The sequence below is a fragment of the Micropterus dolomieu genome, linkage group LG23, assembly GCF_021292245.1.
Source record: "Micropterus dolomieu isolate WLL.071019.BEF.003 ecotype Adirondacks linkage group LG23, ASM2129224v1, whole genome shotgun sequence".
Classification (NCBI taxonomy): domain Eukaryota; kingdom Metazoa; phylum Chordata; class Actinopteri; order Centrarchiformes; family Centrarchidae; genus Micropterus; species Micropterus dolomieu.
In genome coordinates, this window is record NC_060172.1 from 18,515,616 (window position 1) to 18,541,817 (window position 26,202).

At 40.8% G+C, this 26,202-nt stretch overlaps 2 protein-coding genes across 4 annotated transcripts; both read right to left on the reverse strand.

The window, feature by feature from the left end:
• Positions 1 to 15: 15 nt before the first annotated feature.
• LOC123963183 (septin-4-like) lies at positions 16 to 11,949 on the reverse strand. Of its 3 annotated transcripts, none has more exons than XM_046039815.1 (14): positions 11,840 to 11,949; positions 10,437 to 10,506; positions 10,150 to 10,172; positions 7,536 to 7,925; positions 5,893 to 5,989; positions 5,498 to 5,584; positions 5,140 to 5,263; positions 4,723 to 4,857; positions 4,487 to 4,604; positions 2,601 to 2,702; positions 2,408 to 2,504; positions 1,996 to 2,158; positions 1,733 to 1,835; positions 16 to 1,650 (listed from the first exon to the last, which is right to left on the reverse strand). In XM_046039815.1, exons 1-14 carry the CDS (start codon positions 11,861 to 11,863, stop codon positions 1,579 to 1,581), a joined length of 1,605 nt encoding a protein of 534 aa, XP_045895771.1. In that variant the 5' UTR covers positions 11,864 to 11,949; the 3' UTR covers positions 16 to 1,578. The 3 variants fall into 3 exon arrangements, 2 of the variants coding, with proteins under 2 accessions (XP_045895771.1, XP_045895773.1); XR_006823136.1 differs by having other exon boundaries at positions 1,633 to 1,650; positions 1,988 to 2,158; XM_046039817.1 differs by lacking the exons at positions 10,150 to 10,172; positions 10,437 to 10,506; positions 11,840 to 11,949 and adding an exon at positions 6,455 to 6,557 and having other exon boundaries at positions 7,536 to 7,622.
• Positions 11,950 to 12,078: 129 nt separating this feature from the next.
• On the reverse strand, positions 12,079 to 25,915 carry LOC123963180 (LIM domain kinase 1-like). Its single transcript, XM_046039811.1, has 15 exons — positions 25,677 to 25,915; positions 23,160 to 23,298; positions 22,072 to 22,181; positions 21,776 to 21,949; positions 21,539 to 21,644; positions 21,163 to 21,428; positions 20,117 to 20,306; positions 19,898 to 19,984; positions 19,461 to 19,592; positions 15,884 to 15,943; positions 15,716 to 15,781; positions 15,063 to 15,249; positions 14,583 to 14,638; positions 14,328 to 14,485; positions 12,079 to 13,856 (listed from the first exon to the last, which is right to left on the reverse strand). The coding sequence occupies exons 1-15, from the start codon at positions 25,718 to 25,720 to the stop codon at positions 13,265 to 13,267; spliced, it is 2,367 nt and encodes a 788-aa protein (XP_045895767.1). The 5' UTR covers positions 25,721 to 25,915; the 3' UTR covers positions 12,079 to 13,264.
• Positions 25,916 to 26,202: the final 287 nt, after the last annotated feature.

A 26,202-nucleotide genomic window follows, 5' to 3' on the forward strand; every position in this document is an offset into this window, starting at 1 on the left:
TTTTTTTGTCCTTATGAAACAGCAACATTAAAAATGCAAAAAGGAAAAAAAAAAACTTGACTCAAGTAATAAAACATGAAAAATAAAGTTTACATAAAAACCCAACGCTAACATCAACAATAACAATGATCCCTAGATGGCAGTGTTAAATCTTATCAAGATTACTAATCAAGGAGACGTCCTGAAACACAGTAATAAAACAAATTAATTGTAACAGCAGAACAACTCTGTCTTTGGATAGAGTCACTCATACCTGAAAATCACAGAATCAACCCACCTGTGACCTTCTGGCGTGCTCTTGAACACCATTGAGCCTGTTGCTGCTTAAGGCTGGAACATGCTTCTCCTAGCTGCATGTAAATAAACATGCCCGGGAGTTTAGCGTGACTAAGACCCAATCCCAAACTCCACTTTAAACCCAGAACCCTGTACTCTCACTAGTGATGTGTCAGTCGCGAACGAGCTCTATGAGTCCCGTCTGAGAGCCGATACCTTCCCTCTTGCATATTTATTTCTTGCAACAAATGTAACAACAGAAGTGGTATTACATGAAGAGCCATTTGGGAACAGAAAGTCCTGACTCTGGGAAAGGAACAGACCATAACATTCAGCTCCCTTTAAAGAGCTGTAACTCCCGTCAATAACCCTTACAGACTTAGTGGACATAACCTGGTATGTGCTTGAGTGCGAGAGGTTGCAAGGGCCCAAATTTGTATTATGGGAGAGCACTTTGTGACATGTTACGTCCAATTGTGGGTTTGGGACTGTTTATTTACGTGTTTTACTTTCCTCACGGCCAAGGCACTTGGTAGACTGCCTGATTTGAACGTATTCCAGGATCTTCCCTTACAGAGTAGATGAGAGGTAATTGTCAAACAATTTGCTCGTTTTTATCAAAATAGCATCATACACTTAGATGTACATTTCGTTTTTCTTGTAGCTGCTCCTTGTATGTTTGTTTACCTTTTTAAACACCTCTGGGCTTCCCCTGGTTTAACGTCACAATGCTGTGAACTGTGCGTTATTCCCTCAGGCAAAGTCTGCAGAAATGTAGACTTACAGTAAGTGTGTAAAAAGGGCTCAAAATGTCTGCAACAGACCTGATGCACTTGACAATTTAACAGTGGGACAGCCCTAAGCCCTCACGGACTTACCAGGAACGTGTCTAAAGATCTCTGAGTCTGTGAGTGTGGAGATTGGGATTGGGCCAATGTATTTTATACTTGTACAGAGTGTAAAGTTCACGCATGTTTCTTCCTTCTGACAGGAGTTGGATCAGGCAATCAGCTTGCTGGATGCTCCTTTAGAAGCCTGAGTAATCCACAATTACCCATATCACCCCTTTCTGTGTAAACCCACAGAAACGTTTTATGTCGGAGAACCATGATTCCAGCCTCGCTCACTGTTTTGCTGACTGACGTTGTCCTGGGGAACAGCAATCAGATAAAGAACTGAATGCAATATGGCTGATATCCTTTTTATACAAGTTCCATCTGTATTTGATCGTCCGGCTTCATAAACAGCACCTCCTCTGTGTTCCTGGGCACTCGTCTCCTCTCCCAGGGAATTATGGGAGAATCAGCAGCCACTTCTCTGGCTCTGCCGCATCTGGTCCTGAATCCTCTCCAGCACCTCCTGCATCCTCCTCAGCTGCAGAGGGGAATGAATGAAGGAGAGGTGATTACCTCTATAACTGAGTGAATGAACAGTTGAGTCAATGTGGGAAACGTACCTCTTCGTCCTTCTCAAAGATTTGTCTCTCTGTCTCGGTGTCAACGGGGGCCAGCGGCAGCGGAAATTCCGCCTCACTCACCTCTCGATACTTTTCACGCAAACTAAAACCCATATTCACACCCACAAACATACAGAGAAGAACCGCATCTATTTATATCATCACAGAACACATCTCACACCATTGTGACATTGTTATTTTTCTTTCTAAGAGCCCGTATTGAGCCTAATGTGTTCAATCAACCAGTCAGTCTACCTGCCTACCTGCGCTTCCTCTCCTGCACCACCATGCGCGTCATGTTCTGGATGCACTGTGCTCTGTAGTTTTCATAGTGCGTCTCCCGCGTCACGTCCTTCAGATCCTGCATGTGCGTCCTCACCAGCATGTTCCTCAGTATCAAGAAGTCCGAGTGAGCAGGGTCCTCCACTGACCATGCAATGACAACGTGTTACTGGATCAGACTTTTACACAAATACAACAACAGCTCTGTTGACACAAAAGCAGGGTGCTAAAAGCAGATTATTATAAATTCATTCAGTCTGTTAAGGAAAAGTGAACCTGAAAAGTGAAATTACCACCCAAGGAAAGAAATACCAAAGCCACTGTAAAAGCTAATAAAAACAAAACATTTTAATTAAAAGCTATAAATATTGAGTGTGTGTTTGTGTGTAATACCTTCCACAACACCCCAGGGATAGACACGACCCCTAAACTTGCGACCGTTATTCTCCACCTGAACATTACTCCCAATTACTGCAAACGGGATGCTGTCCTGCAGAGAGAAGTAGAAACAATAACTCGGTCAGTCTTTGGGCAGATGAGAAGGCACATTGCAGCCACGAGAAATGAAATGAGTCAAGTGAAGAACCTTCAGTATCTGGTCCTGTTTCTTAAAGTCTTCGTCTTCATCTGAATCACACTCGGGAAACTGGTAGATGTTGATCCCAAACTGCTTGATCTCCTCTCTGATCTACAGTACATTAAAATAACAATGTTTGAAAAAAAAAAAACTTCTTTACAGAGACTGGATGGCCAATCGACAAAAAGGCTTATTTCAAGTCCTTTTCTTGGAGCTTCCAAATGTTACTAATTCCCATTCAATGACTAATCTTTGTTGAGACACTATCACTATGGGAAGCAAATCCAGTGTTTCTGGGTTAGGGACTAAAAATTTTGGCCTCTTCTTTGTCGATTTTGGATGTTCTTTTTTATAGCTTGTGGCTGTAAAAGATGTTGGTCTGTTTGGTCCAGACAAACATTTATCAACAATTATTGGATGAGTTGCCACAAAATTTTGAACAGACAGAGAGGATGACTTTTCTTCTAATGCCACCATGAGGTTCACATTTATGGTTTTGAGCAATGAGGGATTTTGGGCCCCATAACAAAAAAATCTAACTGGACCCCCTCTGCACAGCTGTTGTCACCACATCTCTAGGACTTAACTGTCCCATCAAAAGCTTTACATAACTAATTAAAGGCTTGCAAGTGTCTGGCTTCTTGTAGTTCAATACTAGTACTAGCACAATATTTACTGCTGGTGATTTGTACATGCAAGTCTGCATACTGATGCAGTTCACTATTTGCTTCTCAAATAAATTTCCCTTCATGATGGGAATAATAAAGTCTGTATCTATAGATGTCATTTAACGGCCATAACTCAATCTAAATGAGCGTATCAAACTGGATCATTTTAATGCTGAGGTAAGCTGCTGTCCAGCATCCAGTACAGACAGGAAGGTGTTTTTTAATTTTATTTATTTCATAATGATCATTATGTGAGAAAATAATTTGTGTTTGAATTTCTGTCATTAATATTTTTTGTTATGATAAAAAGGGCAAGAGATCCCCACAGACTCCCTGGAATGATGCTAACTGGCATGTCATTATCACCATGTTGCTCCCCTTCTTCACTGGGACATGGAGGCTACAGTTACGGGGAGACTGGGGTGTTGCTGACTCATCTGTTGTTAGTCTGCTAAAAGGGGCGGGGACAATAATTTAAAATGAATGTCTTGCTAAACGTTTCCTTGCACTGATTAAATGTTGATGAAATGTAGGATAACGCTAGTCTGTAGCTAGCTAGCTTATTCCACTGTGGACATTAAGCCAACAGGTTAACACCACTCACAGACTAAAGGCCGCCCACCTTTCTTGGGGAAAAATTGGGTTCCAGATTGGCATCCTTTCCTTTGTCTTTCCTCTCTTTCCTATTTTGAAAACCAGATTTTGGTTTTACTAGGCAACATTGTAATCGCTGTATTTCTGGCGCATCTACGACTGCAACTAAACTTGTCACTGATACAGTGCGCTGAGGCAGGACCAAACCATTTCATGCAGATACAGGGGGGTGGCTGTTTTTACTGCCAAAAGCAAGTAAAAACAAAGAGATCATTCATTTTATTATTATATTTGAAATATATTTATACTCAATGATAATGGTTATATTATGTATAATATAATATAATTTGATATTAGTTTATAATTATTTTTTGGGGCCCCTGTCAGTCAGGGGAATAGTCCTAACTTTCCCCCCAAGGCCCCCGTGTGCTAAAATGCTACACCAAGCTAGGGTGTCTGTTCTCTTGTTTAATATGTCTCTTAGGAGTTGGAAGTGCAATGCTAAATCGCTGAGGTACTCTTTTATGTACATTGGAAATCTGATAATATAGCAAAGAACCTGTGGCTTCAGCCATGTGTCTCAGTCCAGGCCAGGGCTGTGGTGTCTGTGTGTGGGTGTTAATAATTTCATACCTTCATCTTCTTTCTCCAAACCTCTGCTTGTGTCATGCTGTCAGCTTTGGCCAATACAGGAATTATGTTGACTTTTTCATGCAAGGCCTTCATACATTCGACATCCAGAGGTCGAAGACTGAAGGGACAAAAACACATTTGTTCAAAATTTTGAACAACTTTAAGACGAGGCCACTGCAGTATTGTTGTTAATACATTAGCTTTATGTGCAGAAGTAAAACACAGCGTCAGTGTACCCGTGGCCAAATGGGGAGATGAAGTAGAGGCAGCAGTGGACTCTGTTGTCCTGGATGTTCCTTCTGTTCAACCCGCTCTCATCTCTGAAGTACTGTTCAAACTGCTGATCGATGTAGTCTTCTATTGGTTTCCAGCTGATGTAAACATATAAAATCTCTGTGAGTAAAACAACAACCCTGGTGGAGAACTGGCAGTATATGACATGAGCTATTTCAAAATAAAATCATATTCTGTGTGCTTGTGATGCTAAGAGTTGAAGTCTGGTTGAAAACCTTGGAGCCTGTCTCTGCTCTAGCTGTCAACCATGTCCAACAGAGCAGCAGTGCCACCAAAGCAACACTGTGTCACGTCTGAGTCAAGCTGGTTTGAGTTTGCAGGAGGAGAACACTATTGCAGGCGCATGTCGATGACCTGACCTTTCTGTGTTGTTGATGGCGTCTCCAAAACCTGGTGTGTCTATGGTGGTGAGCCTCAACTTGATTCCTTTCTCCTCAATGCTTATTGCGTGTTTGACGATGTTGACTGTTTGATTGATCCGTTCTGCAGACACATGCAAGTGCAAAGTAACTAAATATATACAGGCACATTGTGAACAGTGTATACTAACACCTATACGAGCGCACAAACACACACTTCAATGTCAGAGATCAGCATCACATTTTGCAAATGACAAATGACAGCTAATAATCTAAGACTATACATCTACTTATTCCAGCTACTCTCCTACTTCATTTACACGGACAACATGTATATAAACAATAGAACTTATCTTACCTTGTGCATTAGGAACCTTCCTGTCTTTGTAGAGGTCCGTGAGGAACAAACTATTGATAAGTGTGGATTTACCGAGGCCAGACTCCCCTAGAAAGAGAGAGACTCTACAACCCTGATTCTTGAAGCAGCTCGAGTAAAATATCACATCCAACTGTGCAATGTCTATATTCCTCATATTTCAACATATATAATAACAAAAACTTTACCAAAAAAGTACTCCTTTACACATAAAACAAGAAGATATCAGTTTATTGAGATCCACTCTGATGTATATGATGGTGTGATTTGTTTCTCCTTATAGGGAAGATGTTACATTCAGTCACGAAAATAAAAATCTAAACTCTCAATCAAAACTGTTAAAGTATCCCAGTAAGCAGACATATTGAAGGACTCACCTGCCACCATTAGCGTAAATGTGAAACCTTTCTTTACTGTCTTTCTATGAACCTGATTGGGCAATGTGGCAAAACCCACATACTCCTTGTCCTGATCCTGCAGAAAACACAAACATAACATGTATGTATGTGCATGTTGTTTATAAGTAAGAACTTAACAGGTGAACACAAACCATTATTTCAAATATGATGCTAAATACTGGGATATTATTGCATTTTGTAAGTTTACCATCTCTACTCTCTCCTTTGAGCTACAGTGCCAGCATTGTTGTTGCAAAATAAATACAGGTCAGACAAAGGGTGTCGAAATCCTGAAATATCAGCACTGGTGAAGTTATCGGTCATTTACTGGTGATCAATAACCCTGTCAAACCTCCACATATGTATTCTGATTCTCCCTCTGGTGCTAAAACATATTTACTTAAAATCTTTACATGCTGCTTAGTGAATTGTAAATTTGATGTTGCTGTACTCATTGTATTGTTAAAGTTTAGCGATTCTAATCCAATACACGTCTTTTTGTCAAATTCAGCAAATATCTCCTCATTGTCCGCTAGCTTACCGTTCTGTGTTTGTGCACTGATAAACAATCCGGTGTTGATACACAGCCCTGGCTCTGTAAATGGGAAACTCTTCCTCTCTGCGTGTTAGCTTTGCAGCAGCAACTGTAGCCAAAGGTTGCAGACCCATGACTTAGATAATGTTAGTCACATTACTTGCTGCATTGATCTTCACTCTATATCATGGTATTTGTCATGGTATTGGATTTCTCCAGAATTGCACACAGCACCTTTAAGAGAGTGAGTACTGTATGTTACAGTTACGTTACAGTCACGGTAACATGGTAGTCACAGTAACAAACATTGTGGCCTGACTTGGCCCCATCACAATCTGACCCTCGTCACAATCTGCATCCTCTGCTTCACAAGTCTATGTGCTGCACTGCAAAGCATCATGGGACCTGACTGCACGTTCCCTCTTCAGGAGGAAGACTGGGTGAGCCGAGGGAGGAGGAAACAATACACTTTTTCATCTTTATATACCAGCAAAGCTGCACTTTGTGTGCAGAACAGCAGTGATAAGTGTGGTCTAACACTTCTTAACCACATAGACATGCAGCTCTTTTTTTAACATGACAGTTCATGTGTGACCTCTGTTTTAACTCACTCTGTATTTTGCTGTGTAGTGTACAAGAAGGACATCTGACAGTAGGGGTAAGGGTTTAGAGATGTACTAAGAAGTAAATAGTCTTTTCTTGAACATTTGTGTGTTAGAACATAAAGTATGATTTCAGAATTATGTATAAATGTTAGGAAGTGAAGTAAACACACATTATGTGACATAGGGGCATATTTGGACACTTGCTGTTGCAGCTTCATGACCTGTTTATTAAGTATTTTAAATTATTGAGATGATTTTTAAGTCAGTAGTTTAATTTAGCTCACCAATGATTGTTGCGTAGTTTTACGTCTTTCTTTTTGTTTTCTATTTGGGAAAGCCAGGTCATTCCATCTTCCAAACACTCAAAACTAACTACATCACAAAAGCAGAAAGTGTGACAGTAGACAATAACAGAAAATTCTTCTGCCACATACTCGTCATGAAGATGCACATGCACAGGTAACAAGCACACAGGAACACACCTCTTGACAGTCGTAGGGGTCGAAGCGTCCCCAGGGGCTGAGTGGACGGGAGACAGGGCTGAGTGGACAGTCCATAGACACCTGAGAGGCAAGCTGCCTCCTCAGTGGCATGGGCTGAAACGCTGCATCCGGTCTCACGCGATTTGGTCTGTGAGGGACTGTCGGGGAGACAGCAGGGTGGCAGGGGATGGGATGGGACACAGGGGGAGTCCTGGGAAGGCTGGGCAGTCTCCCATTGGTTGCTGTCTCAGTTCCCTCTACCTCATGGGGGACTGGTAGCTGGTGGTCTAGTGTCTGGTGCTCTTCTTCAGGCTGAGAGACAGGAGGCAGATCCCTCATCGCGAAAGGAAACTGAGTGTCCTCCTGGTCCTCAATGGACAGACTGGACAACTAGGACAGGAGGAAAATATAACTCACTTTTAATCAATGCCAAAAAGGAAGGAATTTTTCTTTCCTATTTACTGATCTGTTTTGAAATATTATGGCACAATAAAAATGTATATTGTATTGTAATGTATAGGAAGATAAATACTAAAATGTAAGCAAGACTAAAAGAAAATTATGCATTGAAATCTTAGACATTACACTGAAAACATTTTAAGTTTTTAATATCAGGTGAAGATAAACAAGCCTTAATTGATAGGAGTGTCCTGCAATGCAGTACTATGTACTCTAAGTTTTGGGCTTGCAGTCAGGTGAGACAAGGGAAGGATTGACAAGAAATGTCAAAAGCAGTGGCAACACTTGCTTTATTTCCAAAATCAATGCTACTGCACTTTGCCACCTATTGTTCTAATCAATGGGGCTCCAAACAAAAGACGTAGAATAGGCTAATTTTAATGTCAAGTCCAAACTGTAGACAGACAGATATAATATAATAAAGATATAAAGAATAAATAATATAATAATAATTTAAATATAATATCCATCCATCGTCACAGACAACCACTCCACACCTATGGGGAATTTAGAGACACCAATTAACCTAGCCTGCATGTCTTTGGATGGTGGGAGAAAGCTGGAGCACCTGGAGAGAACCCACGTGGACACGGGGAGAACATGCAAACTCCGCACAGAAAGGCCGGGGCAACCGACCCCATGACCTTCTTGCTGTGAGGCGACAGTGCTAACCACTGCACCACCGCGCCGCCCCTATAAATATAATAATAAAAAATAATATAAACCGCTTATCCTATATAATAATAAAAAATAATATAAACTGCTTATCCTGCGTACAGGTTCGTGGGGGGCTGGAGCCAATCCCAGCTTACGTGGGAAGGGTACACCCTGAACAGGTTGCCAGTCCATCGCAGGGCCACACTTAGACAAACAACCATTCACACCTAAGGACAATTTTAGAGACACCAATTAACCTAGCCTGCATGTCTTTGGATGGTGGGAGAAAGCCAGAGCACCCGGAGAGAACCCACGCAAACTCCACACAGAAAGCCCGGGGCAACCAGGGTTTGAACCCACAACCTTCTTGCTGTGAGGCGACAGTGCTAACCACATAGCATCAACATAGTGCTATAATAACACCACAGGTATAAAGACAAACACTAACTGTCTAACTATCTGCTGTTGACCACAGGCCATGCTCTCTGAGTACATGACACCATGAGATGAGTGGGTGACTTCCTGTTGTAGTGGCTAACTACACCCTTTCTCCACTGATTAGCCCTGACCTGTGATCCCATTACACTATTACAGAGGCCTTCATCCATCTGTCCAGGCGGGGTGCAAATACGAACAACAGACAGTCTGGAGTTGGAATTTAGTGAACACCAGGGTCAAACTGGATATACTAACTGGACTGAAGTAATATTTTTTATTGTTTTTAAGGAGCATCTTATGTACAGATAGCTATTGAATGAATCATCAGGAAAACATGACTGACTATGCAGTCCATGCCTGCTTTGGTCACCTCATTGGTAATTTCCCCAGAGCCACTCTGCTTGCTGTCATGAGCAGCTATGACAGCCAAGCTTATACACCTGCCTTACAGGAGATAACATATTTCTCCAGCGAGCACTGCCCAGTGAGCACCAAATATTGAAATTCAGGTTGGTGCTCACTGGGTGTGCTCATAGTCCTGCTGACCTGGTCTAAAGACAGCAGAACAAATGTCTTTCTAGTCTTTGCGATCAATAAACAAAGCGCGTTTGCACTAATTTGCATACACACACTGAGATTAAGTGCTAAAATAGAAACAACCACACATTGGTGGAATAGCCACGAGGGGCAGTTCAGGGTTCAGTATCTTGCCTAACCTGGAGGAGTTGGGGATTGAACTGCCAATCTTCCAATTAACAGGAAACCCGCTCTATCTCCTGAGCCACAGGGTCCCACACACAGCCATACTGCTGCTGGTCTGTTCAGGGTTCATCTGGCGTCCCTCTACCTGTCAGCTCTAATAACCCACAAAGCTTTGCAGCAGGCTTAACCCAGGTTTTAATGCTCTGACAGTGTGGGGGTTGGAGATTTAAGTCTTCAACACACACATACACACACACACACACACACACACACACACACACACACACACACACACAAAAAAACACACACACAAGTTATTCACACTATCATTAAATAGTATTCTGCAAACTTGCCCTACCTCGTTTTCTGAAAAAGTTGTAGCTGTTTGGAGCAGAGAGGATAGCATAAAAATGGGGGGAAAAATATTTAACGTTAGTTTGTTAAAAAAGATAAATAAAATACAGAAAGCCTTGTTGTATCAGCTGGATAACAAGAACCAGAACAAAACCTTATGGCTAGCGGTCCTTGCCAAATAAATACATGAATAAAATATAAGTAGCTTTACCCTCCTCACATCAATAAACAAAGCTTTAAAATTAAATGCAGCCTATTTGTGTGTAAATGCAGGTGTGCGTGTAGACGTACCCTTTTTACTGCTGCGGAACCTGACCGGAGAGGACATGTGGTCCATGATGCTCCTGCTTCTCAAAATGTCCTCAAATCAGAGGCAGTAAATGGATAAACGTCAATTATAATGAATCCGACAGAAGAAACTGTCCATCAAGTAATCAAATGTGGTGAGACATATGGTGTGCGTGTGTTCACAGACTGAGCTGCTGGTGCAGTCCGCTCAGTCCTGCCGCTCTGACGTGGTTTTAAGTACAACAGAGTGTAGAAGCCTAAAACCAGGCAGGTCGACATTCCCCCAACAGCTCAGTAACTTCAGTGCAGGATGTTAACAAGAATAGCTACTAAGAAGAATCAGAATAATTTCCGAAACACTATTATTGCATGTTTCATGATTATTATGAACATTAAATTAATTAAAGCTAGTTTGTGGTATCTCATGTAGAGTTAGCCCTGTTCGTCTGCGTGAGAGATAGTCCCGTAGAAAAGCTCAGGGAAGCTGCTCTTTAACGGAAGGTAACGTTAAGTTAGGACAGTTAGCCAGATGTGCATTTGTAAAACCCATTAGCGTTACTTAAGTCTCCATCCTCGACTAATAGTGCTAAACCATAAATCCCAGCTTTTTGTAGCTTGTGGAAGTTTTGATGGGGCTAAGCGCGGAGTAACGTTAGGTGAACGTTAAAGTCACAGACATTCTTAGTCTCAGGGCAAAAAACTAAATATTAAAGAAGCCCATAGAAACTTCTTAAAAAACTCTTAAAACTTAATCAATTTCTCCACTGTCCAGAAGCAAAAAGATTGCTGCACATTGCTGCACATTGCTGCATGCAGTGTAACGTTAAACTGAGAGTAACATTGCCAAAACATGTTAAGGTTAACATAGCTGTTAACAACAACATAATTAGCTAATGCTAACTTACGTTAGCTGTTAACGTTTAACTTACTTAAGCTGGTAAGTAACGTTAAACAACGTAAAAAAAAATGGGGAAATATGTGTATTTGCTACATACCGACCACAGAGGTGGACGGTTGAAATGTGCATGCTGAAGCCGTGGGTTTCAAACGTTTCAATGTAGTTAATGTTAGCTAAATTTACATTAGATTTACGTTAGAATCCATTGTAGCTACAGAACCAAGCTAGCTTAAGCAAACATTGTTTTGTACAGCACACAGAAAGCATTAAACATATTTCTTGTATATTTGTAAAAATGCTAAATAAAAAAATAGACTTTAGAATAGACTCATGAGTTAATGTTGTCTTTCAGAGAAACGGATGCTTAACATTAGCGTATGGCTACAAGTGTGACTTGGATGTAACTTAACCAAGTTAACACATGAGAGGTTCAAATGGCTAACCTTAGTTGACTACTTTACTTGAAAAAATAAATTATCATTTCTCATCATCAATTATCATCACTTACCTGGTTCATGGTACATAAGATCATTCATAAATTTTACAATGTAGGTTAACTGTAACTTTACTCTAATGTTAAGCTAGCATTAAATGTGAAATATCACAATACCAAAAATGTGTGGTAATTTCATCAATTATAAATGACTGCTTTAGAAACAACAGTATTTGATAATAAAGTAGGAGTAAATTTTTCTAAGATATGATAAATAGTAAGTCATTTCATGTTAAATAATGATTGAAATGTAGTTGCGTAAATTTGTATTTCTCTTTATTAAGTTAACTAAGTTACAGTTATAATTGTATATGTTCACAGCTCATTGTGTTGTTGAATGTGGACTGAAATTTTTCAACAGAAAATACATAAGGCAATCTGATAAATAATTGACGTATGCAATGTAGCTTAAAGTATAAAGTGCCATTCACAGCTACTGAACAAAGTTGATACTTGAACCCAACTGATAAACTGCCCGACCATTGAGGTAATTTAAAAACAGTGTTTCCATTACATAGTCTGTTCACCTGAGAGCGCTCACAGATTTCGGGGAACTTGGTGGTATGCTGACATGAAATATTGAGAACTGTGTCTCTGTCATTGCCACTCCAGGACCTGAGCACTTGGTATTGCACTATGAAGTATTGCACTCCTGGGCAGGAAACCTATCATGAGAACAGCGAAATGCTTAACAGCATTACAAGCCAACAAGACTCTAAAGCAAGCAAGCAATAATAAGAAGCTAGCTCGGTAGTATCTATCATGGCACAGGCTGTGAAGAGACCGAAGAAGAGGTTGTCTGAGGAAATGAAGAAGAGAAAAAGAGAGAGCGACCGAGCAAGAGTAAATATCTGGCTGGCTTTTACTCATTGGTGCGAGATAAAAGAGCTGAAAGGATGCAGATGCCGAGCCGAGCTGGCCTTCTTGGTAGCTGTTGGAGTAGTAAGTAATAACTTATTAGCTGGCTTGCTATGTCTTGTGTTGTGCTTGCTTGATGTCAAATTGCAAAACACACCAAATTTTACATAATGTTGTTTCAAGGAATCCTTATCAACTTTGCACTACCAAATATACTTCTATTGAATTATTTTTGAACTCTGAAATGTCAATACTGACATCAACTAAATCCAGTATCAGTCGGGCTTTAGTTGAAACCACATAAATACCCGTTTACAGAGCAATATGAGGCAAATGTAATGTGCTAAGCAAATGCTATCAAGCTGCACACTAATCTTTTCTCCTTTTCATGAAAAATATCCCATATCAATCTGTATTGATTGGTTTCAGGCCTCTACAGGTTTTCCATGCATTAGTCCATCACATACTGCTTTATGAATGTTTCACTTCTCTCCCAATTGTTTGAAAAGGCACAAATGTCTTAACCTTCAAAACTGGGCTTTGTTGATGTGTCCTGTCTTGGCTGTCCATCAGATTAACCATTCAGAGAAAAGAGCTGTCTTCTGTAGATCTGTCCCACAGCGCTCTGCATGTCCTTCTGGGCCTGTTAGATCGTCCTAGCAGTGAGTTTTTGTCCTGCAGCGCCTGTGAGGGCTCGTACTGGGCTTTTGGTTTTCCTGAGGTGTTATTGTGTCCATAGGCTTCAGACCCATTCTTTCCTGAGTCTGTGCTCGTTGACCTACAACACGTCTGGCTCTTGTCGTGTGAGTGGTCATTATGTTGCCTGCTCAAACAGGAGTGGTCTTGTTCAGTGCTCATGTCATGCTTCTCTCCGTCCGAATGGCTGTCAGGTGTGCTATCATGGTCTTGGCTCTGAGTGAAGTGATTAGGCTCTATGTGGTTATTTGCATTGTCCGGACTCTGTTTGGGGTCGGGGCTGTGTCTCTGTGGCTGTGAACAGTGGGTTTGTTCATGAGAATCAAGGGTATTGTGCTGTATGTGAGAGTGGTTTTGCTGGCTGTGATTCTGCCAGAAGGCTCTGCTGAGCTGCTCTAACTCGGAGAGCAGAGGCAGACCGATATCCAGGTGCATCAGCAGGTTCTCCAGCCACTCCTCCAGCTTTGAAAAGGAAGGACTGAAAGAGTGAAAGACAAAGGGTTGTAGTGATAAGGAGTTGTAGGTCTTATATGCGCTGCTGCAGTAGTGCATTGACTAAATATTGTGTATTTGGTTTGTTTGTGTAATGCATTGCTTTTGTAAACTATTCACTGTTTGGGCAGCACAAAGAGTCCTGCATATTAGCTTAAAGCTGTATGTGGACTCATATGTCAGTTATAATATAGACCAGAAAATAACCGCATGATTTTCTGACTGAAGTGTTAAAGGTAACGGATGAATAAAGTATTTAGCATTTTCCTATACAACATAATACTACCGCTGGACTTTGATATCATCAGGTGGAGTTGATGACAATGAAGTCACAATAGACAAAATATAAAACAGAGATACTTGGTCAGTGTCTAACTGAGCAATATTATACATATAGCTCATATTTTGCTTTATAGAAATTTAGGGCTGCAGTTGTGTTGGATTTGTGCAATGATACCGTTTGTCGGCGTCCATGTCACAGCAGAGGACAGCCAGCGGCAGGAAGGCCAAGGGGCACTGTGGAGGGTGGTACTGCTGCAGGAAACTGGCCACATTTAGCCCAAAGTCATTCGTCCGGGGAAGGTAGTCAGGGTCGGCACTCACTCTACCTATTATCTTAAGAGAGACAGAGAAAGATACTCAGCACCACATCTTTTCAATTCTTAGAAATCAATATTTTTAGGAACATTTTGCTCTGCCTAGATGTTCTTACCTCACATATCATGATTCCAAAGGAAAATATGTCCACTCGTTCATCATAGCTTTTCCCTGTCGAGAGGCAAGTTGTGGTTAGTCAATACTGCTCAGAAACTTCACTTAGTAGAGTATGTATACCTATGTCAAACCAGCATGGTATACTTGAGAAAAGCATTCTCAGCAAATTGTCTTTCATTGAATAGTGTTTTATTAAAAACAGAAAGCAATATTTATTGTAGGAATGCAAGTCTCAATCCAACGTGAATCTTCACACCTACTGAGGTGAGGTCTCACATGACTGCCAAGGTCCTAGTCACAGAGACATTTGTAATTTTAACTATTTTAATAATTAACTCCACTGGATCCAAAGCAGAAAAGCCTCATTTATGGGCTCCTAGAGATAAACAAAATAGGGTTTATGTGCCCTGGGGGTCCTTGGTTCAGACGATTCTTCAAGCGATCCCCTGCTAGCCTGAAACCTTGCCCGTGCACTCACCATGGATCATCTCAGGAGCCATCCAGTAGGGGTTTCCTACCACGGTGTACCGCTTCCTCCGGTCAGGCCTGCGGAGCTCAGACAGTGTCCCCTTTGCAGGCCGTTCCAGAGAGGATATTCTGCCCTGATTCCTCTCCTCCATCACCAGCCGGGCAAGTCCAAAGTCTGCCACCACCACAGACTGGTTCTAAACAAGAAGAGAGAGAAAGAAATGTTAATAATGTTTAATGAAGAAGTTATGCTATGTTGTTTAATCTTGGTTATGTTGGCAGTGTTGCAGTGAAAACTATTAGCAAATGAACACAGATGTCTAAACAGGTAGCTAAATGTATTGGATAAACCATTAAAATAGTTATCTAAAAGTAATGACTAATCAGTTCAAATGATTAGCTAAAAGTAATGGATAAATGGTTGAAATAGTCTGGTTATTTTAACAACTTGGAATTGGATCCAAAATTGAGACAGCTATCAATACCTAACCCTAGTCTTGATTGTTCACAGTAGCCTAATTACACACATTCCTCGAATGTCATGAAGTAATCAACATATTGATGTAACGCTGCAAAACAGCGGGGAAATTGTCATATTTGATCAGCTTGTATATCTTACAGTGACGATATTTGCTGATGTGTGTGATGGAACCACTTGTTTACCTCTCTGACCAGGCAGTTGTGTGTGTTTAGATCTCGGTGGATGACGTTCATGGAGTGTAGATAGGCCTTAGGAGAGAGGTTATGTACATTAGGGGAAGTTGGTACTAGATTAAGGATTTATTTTGGATATTGGAACGTTTCACTCTTATAATGACCAGCAAGACTCACCATTCCAGCTGCAATGTCTCTGGCATAACCCACTCTTATACTCCAGGGAAAATCCTTGTCCTACAACAACAAGACCAACATATTGTGTCTCTGTGTACTCTGACTTCTCCAGTACTCATGGATAAACATAAACATATTTTAAAGTTTTTCACAATTGCTAAGACACATTTTTTGAAACCTTCATCCATTTCATCTTGAAACGTTAAAAACAAAATCTATTCTTTCAACTATATTCACAAAACCCCTGAATCTTCTGGCAAAATCAAACAATCACCTCAAAACCATGTAATGTATGCTCAAAATCAAACAATGCTTTCAAAATTTAAACACAGCCAGTCAATATGTAAAACACTACAGAGCATTCTTTAGACACTACATCAAAAAAATGAGAACACAGAGTCCAGGGCATGTACTTACAGAAAATGTTTTTTGGCGTATAGGTAACACACTTTCCAATTTTAAGTATAATCACAACTTAGTACAGTAAATATATAGTATACTGTAATTACAGCAAGTAATACAGTATTGAATATCTGTATGTTCAGCACTTGCATAAAAATATAGTAAGCCCAAAGAACAAATATGTAAAACTGTAAATGTAAAGCACATTACACTTAAAAATGGTGTGCAACTCAAAGTCTGTTTTTTTGTGCTGGGTCTAGCCAGAGGTCTGTGTCCACATCACATGCATCCTTGTCCCTTGCCAAGCAAAGGGGAAAAACCCTTTGGTGTGCTGGATGCAGCCTGTAACAATACTCCACATCTATCTCAACACAGGCCAATTCCATTGCCTGTAAGAGATTTTCCCTAGTACAGTTTTTCTCAATTGGATAAACACTATAACCAGGCTTTTAAACTAAAATTTATAAACCATAACTCCATTTTTTAAAAAGGACACCCATTTCCCTAAACTCTACAAACAAATCCCTTAATTTCTCATTGCCTATACCATGTGGTCATTGAGAAAGCACTAACATTCAATATTGTTCCCTCAAGTCAGCACAGGCTGAGCTCAATTAGCACACAACTACCCAGGTGGAAACACAAAGAGTCATAATTGATAACAATCAGAACCTTCAGTAGCTAGATAAAAGGGCCAGAGTCAGTTCATTCAGTTTTGAAACAATGGATCCAGAGAAATCTGAAGGAAGTGGTGTAGGACACCAGAGAGGAGGAGGAGGAAGAGCAGTATGGAGAGCAAGAGGTGAAGGAAGAGGAACAGTAGGGACTTTTCCGAAACTAGACCCTTGCCACTTCCACTCTGACACGGAGCAAACTCTGGTCGGAGTCACCCTCACAGCCAAATCGAGCTCCCTAATCCACGTAGGGTATAAATACAGCGGCCAACTTTTGGACGAACTACCCTCTCCCCCAGCGTAAATAGGATCTAACGTTACAGCTGCAGTCACTGCTATAACATGTGTATCAAATAAACAGCAGTTGTATTAAGATTCAGGATTGATGTTGAGGAAAAGTATGTTTTTTAGAAAAACAAAACTGAAAGCATTTGTCACTTATTTTGTTTGTTCATGAACCAAATTATTTTGGTTATATCTCGAATATTATACTATGACGTTATATATAGATATTTACAAAAAATAAATATTATAGTCTTTTATGAATTTGTTATGATATTCATTGGAAAAGAAAAGCCTATTTGAACCTCTTTATCTTTTTAAAAAAAACATTAGGCCTACATACACACATACAACATTTCAAAAGAAATCAAACATTATATTGAAGCATTATATAGTCTGAAGAATTTAAAACAGTTAAATTGTATAAAGACCTAACTATTTTTCTTTAATGCCTTTGTTGCTTGTTACTTGATCCCCCTGTGTATCTAGTAGTTGATGTGCGATGTTCTATAATTCTATTATTCTATTATTCGTTATTTGTTGTTTAATGTAGGCTATTTAGTTTTGGGTGAAGATTTTCGTAATAACACGATTCAATAAAAACAGCAGTTGTAGGCTATTGTCTGTCAGACAAGAGCATGGCGATATGAAATGTTAGGGTAGTTTCAGAATTTAAAAATCCTACATGTTAACCGGCAAAGTCACACGGAATTCACATTTGAAAGAAAGGACCCCCATCGTGCAGCAAAGGCTGTTACACACCTTCAACAAGCCGGCATCGTTGTTCACTCAGCATTGGAGGGTTTAACAACCCACTACCACCCTGCCCTCATTGGTTTCTGATGGCACTCACTGAGGCGGACCCTCCACTTGAACGCGCAAACAGAGTGGAAGTAGGTAGGGAGAGGGAGGAGCAAGCACTTTCAGATAGGCCCTAGGAGTTGGAGGAGGAGATGGGTTAGGAGGAAGATGAGCAGAAGAGGAGGCAGAGCAGGAGTAGGGCAGAGGAGAAGGTCGAGAAGGAGGTGGAGAAGGTAGAGGGAGGAGACGTGGGGAGAAGGAGGAGGTGGAGAACAAGAATCTCTGGACTGTCCCAGACCAAAGACAGGACGCTGGGGCAGAATAATTTGTTGTTTAGTGTTGTACAATACTGTACTGTACAATACACTAAGAAATAAAAAATGTGCTAATGTATGCATTTGTTATTTATTATGTGTTCATCATGTGAAAAGGTTTTTGAGGGGGAGAATCACAAGCAACATTAATAATAATCAGTTTTTGTAGTATTGTTTTGAATTTATCTCACCAGTGTGTAAGACTGTGTTGTAGTGTGTGTTTCTGAGGGCTTGTGTGTTATGTCTGAGGGCAAAGTTTGGTTTTTCAGCAAGATTGAATGTTTTTGAGTGGAGAGCTTCATTTTGACCTGAAAATAAGATGTTTGGGGAATTGGGTGAGAAGTTGTAGATTTGTGTTTAGAGTTTTGAGAAAAAGAGACATAATTTCACAGAGATGTGTTTAAGCAATCGAGAAAAACTGTAAATGAATTTCAGACCCTCCACCACCAGGCAGAGAAAAATTGAGGAAAGGGCTGTATGATTGAAGGTAAACAATTATGAATCACTGGTTGCTGGTTGACGTTGATCCACTTGCTTAGCGGGACACCACAGTGAAAGATGACATTGTTCCATAGACAGGATGCACTGCTGGCTGATTATCTTGCTGCTCACGCTCAAACACAAAATCCCAAAGACCACCCAGAAACGTAAGACAATTTTCAGTGTTATATGGTCCCAAGGTTGAATGACGGTAGACAACCTGTCCCTTACTTATAGCTTGGTCAATGGGTGACATTGCCATTATGCTGGCCAGGGACTTGACTACATGTTGGTTTGATCACATCATTAGAAACAAGTGTGCAGAATTGTGAGTTGCTGTGTGTAAAAGATGACAGCTGTGTTGTAGTTGTGTTTAACATTTGCTGCATGTATTTACCATTTACCACCAACACAAGTGCATCACAGTGCAAAATGTGTTTTAGTGAGTGAGAATGTGTTGAGTATCGCAAAAAGATGAGATTTGCAAAAAGTGTCTAACTACCTGAAATTGTTTAAGGTTTTGCCAAAAGAGTGATTGATTCGACAAATGGCTTTAGGCCAGTGAGCATTTGGTTCAGAAAATGGGGTTTAGTGTTTTAGCAATTGCGAAAAACTGTAACTTACCATTTTTATGATGGTCTCCCGGAGAGTTCCTCCCTCTATGTATTCTGAGACAAAGTTTATTCGTTTGTCTTTGTAAAATAGTCCAATGAACTTGAGAACGTTGGGATGGTCCAGACAGCGCATCACCTTCACCTGTACAAATTGAGAGGAAATATGGTTAAGACGTCATGTTGCAAGATGAAAATAGCTCATAGGTAAGATAGTCACCTAGTAACCCTCTTGATGCTGTAAAATCTTGTAAAAATAGTGGGCTTTAATAGTGAAGAGCACCCATCTTCCTTAAGTTAGACCCCTTAGATTTCAAATGTACTATGGCTTTTGAATTGCTTTTGTAAATAAAGAGACCACCTGTGGGGTTGGCGTGTGCTGTGGAGGTTAACTTGGTGAGGTTAACTCCCTGCTTGTGTGTGGCCTTTCCTGCTCAAATGACCACTTACCTCCTTTAAGAAAGTCTTCTGTGTCTCTTCGTCAAACCTTATCAACTCTTTCATCACCATCACTTCCCCAGTCTCCTGATGTGTAACCTTGACAGCAAAAGGTTAATCACAATGCTGGTTAAAATCAGTCTTACAAAGGCAAACTGACAATAAAGTGAGGCATAATGATCAAAAGGGAAAAGTGATAGTAAAAATGATGGACTAAGGTAGCTGTGGTACCTTGACAGCTTGTCCAAAGAAGCCCTTGCCAAGTACTTCTCCATGGATGAGGTCTGAAGGTCTGAATATGCGATGGGTCCGATCTCCAGGGTCTACACGAAGAGACTCTGAGCGAACCATGTCTCTCCTTTGAGATAAAAGTGGCAGTGCTCCAAGGGACGGACGACACTTATCTATACTACAGCTGCGCCTGAGACAGAAAAGAAAGACTTAGGGGTCTTTCACACCTGAAAGTCTGCTTTGAGACATTTTGATACATTTGGTTAGCAAACTAAAGAACTTTACATGGTACTTGTGTCCTGTCGTCATCATCTATGTGGGCTGGGTCTCCCTATTCTTGACATTGATTGGTTTGTAAATGGACATGTGTCTGAGGTCAGCATATTGTCAGTTCCACTGGTAGCTTTGACAAGACTGAATGAATGAATTAGGGATGAACAGATGCAAATTCGTTGCCACTATATTGTTATTATTATAGGACGCTACCTGCAGCACCAACTATACTCGAGGCTAGTGTAAATTCACCAAATAAACATCTTTGTTGTGCGAACATTATATTGTTGCTGGCAGGAAAGGAGGTGAAGACTGCAAGCAATGCTTCTGTTCCTCCGTTTAAGGAGAGACCTACAAGGTGAGTAGCAATTTGCTTACATAGTGGCCGACTGTTTCAAAAGAGGAGCTGTCCCGGGCAATTTATAGCCTAATTGTGTACTTATTTCAAAGCATTTCTCTGTGCATTTGATTGTGTCCGGTTTACACAGGAACCACCAAACTTCCTGTAAATGGTCTGAAAGTCTGAACCATCCAAAAAATACTTTCACACTAGAAACAAACCAAACCATGGTTCAGTTTGATCCAGACCGCTTTTCCTTGGACCACATTTCGTCTGTTTGGTCTGGACTGTACGTGGTCTGGGGGAGGTTTCACAACTGTAATTTTGGTTTGGATCAAACTGAAAAGTCCAAAAGTCTGGACCAAACAAAGTAGGTGTGAAATACCCTTAAATAAAGAGAAAGAGGGGACTAATGCAGATAGTCAGCACTTACAGAATATGTCTGGACCGCATTCCCATGGTTCCTTGGTGCTGAGGTGACGAGAGGCTGATTCGTTCATCTGTCTCCTCCCCTGGACTTGGCTCTTCCTCCAGACTCCCGAGTTTGCGGGTTGAAGCAGGTTTGTCGCAGATACAGGGGTCAGAACTGCTGATGTCGTCCTCTGGATTGTTTGTGTGAAGTAGGTTGTCAGGAGACTGCGGGTTGTGTTCAATGGTCAGCTGCAGTGGTCTGCTTGTGTCCTGGATCACACAGTTTATCTAGAAAAAGGATATGTTGTTGACATTTAGTGACTTTGTATTGGTTTTTATGTCTAACTTATTTTTGTGGACTCCAGGAAGTGTGAATCAGTGGGTGGTTTGAGGCCTACCTCGTCAAGGGAAACATTGCGAACAGGGATGCCGTTGACCTCCAGTACTCGGTCTCCAGTGTGAACCGAGGACAGCAGGTCAGGGCTGAGGGCAGCTGAGTCTAATCTGAGGGAGAATGACAATAATGAAGGGTTCAAGGAAAGATGGGCTAAAACAGAAAATGAGCCATGGGTGTTGCATAGGAGTTTAGCAGAAATTAAATGCAAAATTCACACTTGGCTATGTTGGAGACTCACCCTGTCACAGTGACAAGAGGGCCTTTGTCTTGGCTGAGGTCAGTGGCTATAGTCAGGCCTCTTCGGCCACCTGGGTGGGGAGGGAGAGACACCAGTGCCACCATGTGGGGACTCTTGGTGAGTGGAGACGCTGACCTCACAGTTGATACAACACCCTGACAGAAACAGTGGCCACTGCAGAATAGACAAAACAATCAGATCTATTTGGCCAAAAACCTTACCTTTCTATTTAACCCTTTCTATTCCACATGAAGTTATACAGAGGACATTTTTATTTCTTTCAGCTTCAAACTTACCAGTAGAGTTTGGTGCGTTCGACAAGCGTGTAGGTGTCCCCATCTCCAATGAACATTTCACAGCTCATGCAAGTGAAGCATTCAGGGTGGTACTTCTGCTCTCCAGCAACCTGTTTATACAGGGAGCAAGTGTAGTAAAGCACAATGCAGAGGCCATGGGAATAATGTTGTTTTTTACAAGGTGATGTTTGGTGGGGTCAGATTTTAGGGGCCAAATGCAGTTTTGAATTAGAAGAGTTTTTTCTGTACATTCCTGCATCAAGGCCTAGGCCTAGTGTCAGGATGTTTGCAGAGGATATCCTCTGGTGTGAGAGTTGAAAGAAAGAAAAGCATTTACTTTCATACCAGGAGGAAACCAAGAGGCAGGAAGACTGAATGTTTGAATATTTGGTGTAGCATACTGAGATTCAGTATTTTTTATAGTGAGATTCTTGCCAGATTTCTGTCTGTGAATATTACATAAAGTACATGTTTGATATTTGAATGGCCACTTGTGAGTTTGAGCAAATGGTAGTTTTGAGTGATCAATAAAGCAGCTGTTTTTAAACTAGTTCGCTAACTATCAGTCAATTTGCTCCTGACTGAGTTCAAAATGTTTTACAATGAGTAAGCAGAAAAACAGAAAGGAGGATTATCTGCTATGGTGACTGGACCTTGGGGCTATTTGTTGAATCGTAACCTGTGATGTGTGATGACTAATTATAATGAAATGTTAGTCAGCATCACAAAATAAGACCAAGACCAAAACTGTCAGGAAAGTGGGCTTTCCTCTTCCTGTATAGTCTAGAAGTGCATGTATAGTAAGGTTTGTGGCCTGCATAGACAAAAAATGTTTGGTAAGGAACAGTTTTACAGTTCTATTACAGTATTTCCTTTCTTGAAGTGTCAGAGTGGCAGTGTAATTGAAATTGTTGCTTTGTGCAACATGGCTTTAACCCTTTTTTATTAACTAGCATTTTAGTGATTTAAACAGTTATTGTGATTAGTTCATAATAATTCATTATTAATTGAATTATCATGTTATTCACCATATTATACCGCCACACAAGAGAGATTTTGTGTCTTATTTTCAGGGATTATCATGTTACCATAATGAGTCCTGTTGTGATGGTCTCCTTGCAGCCGTGGCAGTGCTCTCCGTAACGATCCCAGTAGTGCTTCTTACAGTAGAGCTGTCCCTCTCTTTCATAGTACCAGTGAGACAGGATACAGCCACATTCACAACACCTAAAGAAAAGAGGGAATCAGGGAAGAGAGATCGAGAGTAGGATGTTGAAACAATGAGATGATGAGAAAGATGAAACGAGAAAGTTAGATGTAGGTTCAGATTTAGGCCGTAAGATGATATATACTTCAGAGGTGTGTCCAAGCAAAGAAATGTGAGCCTAGAGGAAAGGAGGAGTTGAGGAGAGGAGTTGACCTGCTAGACTTCAAGGTCAGTTGAGCCATAAATGATCATCTTCAGTTCAGTTTTCAGCTTCAATTGTTTTAGTTTTCTATATCATGTTTCCTTGCGTTGTTCCTTTATTAGTCACTAAACTGAAGCTGAGACATTTAGTTGCTGGTGTTTCTCTAGCATATGCCTGGAGGGAACACAGTTATCTTCACTGCTGATGTCACCGTGACAGAGAGCACATTCAGCCGGCTGCCAAACTAATACTGCTTCCTACAAAAGGACTACTCATGCAGGGTCGCTGGTAAGTCACATGTCTTCACAAAAACACTTTAACTTAATGGTAGTTTCCCATGGGCACACTCATGCAAAGATTGCAAAAGAAAACTAAACAAAATGCATTACTGCCTCTTTAAAACCACTCATTCCTTAAATCCAGCACATTTCACTTTCAGTCTTTCAAATCTTCAAACAGAAACTTTGTGTGGCATCCTGGTTTAAACTGAATGTAGAATAATACCTATCTACAATGAAACCCTGCTTCCTTATCTGTCCGACACTACAACCGGAGTGGGAGGTGACTTCCTGGACAGACAACGGCTTCATGTTTCCTCTCTCCTTACCTCAACTATGAATGCCATGCTTTCCTTACAATAGAAAATGAAAAGGTGGCCTTAGTATTGAGAAGAAAGTAGTTGGGAAGGTCAAGACTCAACTTCACAACATTTCATTGTGATGTTATTTTGTAAAAAAAACTTGATTGCATTAGGAAAATAGTTAATTGTATCGTCAGAGCAGCTTTATATCTTGTAACAAAACATAAATTAGTAATAAATATGATTCACTTTAAGCTTCTGGTACTAATCAGTCATCGATGTGGTGTTTGCTTCAGTGTCACTAGTTTGACAACTATACCAAGTAGTTCCTCTTTTTCTTTTTCCAAAGTAACCATTTCTGCTGCTGTAAGACTCGTAACTAACCTCTTGTGTGTTTTGTCATGGTAGACAATGCAAACCCTTTCATGAAATTGGAATAGGATCACTTTAAGTCATTCATTAGTAAAGTGGAGCAGTATGGTAATCTATGATTATTACTTGATAGATACCATAGATGTAGTAATGAAGGTTAGGTTAGGTTCACTACAGCTCATATTCATTAGGACTTGAGTAGAGTAAATACAGTTACCAACAGGAATCTCTAGTCCTAACAGTTACTGTGTGTGCTGGTGGGGATGTTGTGTACTATGGGAAGTACTGTAGATACTGCAGATCTATTAGACCTGCCTATCATTCATTGCTGAGGAAATAATGAAGTAATAAAACCATCACGCAGCTGCAGCTTTATTTTCGACCTCCTGTCTTTGTTATTGTGCTGCGGGCAACGGATGTGGAACCTTCCAGCTTCACATCTGCTATTCCATCTAAACATCTGGTTGCAAGAAAACCCTGGATTCAGTCCAGACACATATCCAGAGAATTTATCCTCTCTTTGTTTCCTATTGCCACACATCTCCTCACATTTCTTTATTCAACCTGAAAGTATTCCCCTCATCTGGCTTGTGCTGCATCTTTCTCTTATCTTTAGCCATTCGTACACCTCCTCTCTGGTCTAAGATCTGTTCCTGTGTCACTAAAAGTGGAGCTTCGGACACACCAACACCTGCTGTATATGTTTTGACGTCAGGACATGAACATAGGTCAGATGTTAAGAATTGGATGACATATTGTCCTGCCGTGGTTTCCTCCCTGCTCTGTCTGTGTCGACCTGCTGGATTTCCTTTAAAAAACAATAGTTCTTTTGATGTAATTGTATTGTGTTGGGTGTTACAAGGATATTGTCTTAAAAGTATTATGTATGTATTATATGTATGAGCATTTCTAGTTTATTCCGTATGCTTTGATATAGACCTGAGGAAGATTAGTTGATGGGGTAAAACACGTGGATCCTAAAAAGTCGTACTTATGGATTGCGCTGTTCGCTGCTTGGATACCTGGCAAGTTGTTTTGTAACTTTTCTTGAAAGTGTAAAGAATATTGAAGCACAGGTTACTTACGTTATCTGTTTGTCGTGGTTTGAGGAAGTATAACAGATGTTGAGCTAGAATTTGCTTAGATTCTATTTCTCTCTTTCGTTCACTGTATCATACTCTCTCTCTCTTCTTCTCTCACTCTTGCACATAAACATCTCACAAATTAACAACAGCAGCTCTTACCGTCCTTTCATTCCTCTCCGAAACCTTTGGTCCCGTCGTGACATTCTGCCCTCTCAGTTCACCCAATAGTCACTCAGAAACAATCCGCCCAGTTAAGAAAGGAGCTTGTAAGCTGCATGTGTTCATGAGCGGTTCCGTCACATATTTTGCAATGCCCACTGGCAGGCGTTGTCTTTATTATTTTTTTACTCTCTCTCTGTCTCTCTCACTCTCTATGTGCTCAGAGGCTTCCTGTGCATATGAGTTCCCTCTCTAATGCGCAAAGTAACTGTGAGAAAAAAAAACTCTGACCCACTGACACCAGCTGGCCAGTCGCCCTCTGCTGGCTGCTGGAAAACAGACCTATCCCAGTATAGAAGTTCTGCTCCACCGTCCCTCTCCTGTTACTGCCAGTATGTAGACCTCTGCAAGATACAGTTACGCAACTCTGCAGAGTCCACAGAGTGCGGGAGAGTTAAGCTCACAGAGTCTAAAATGTGAAATTGTTCATATGAGTTGAGAAAGGTGTTTTCCTCAGAAGTGGTGT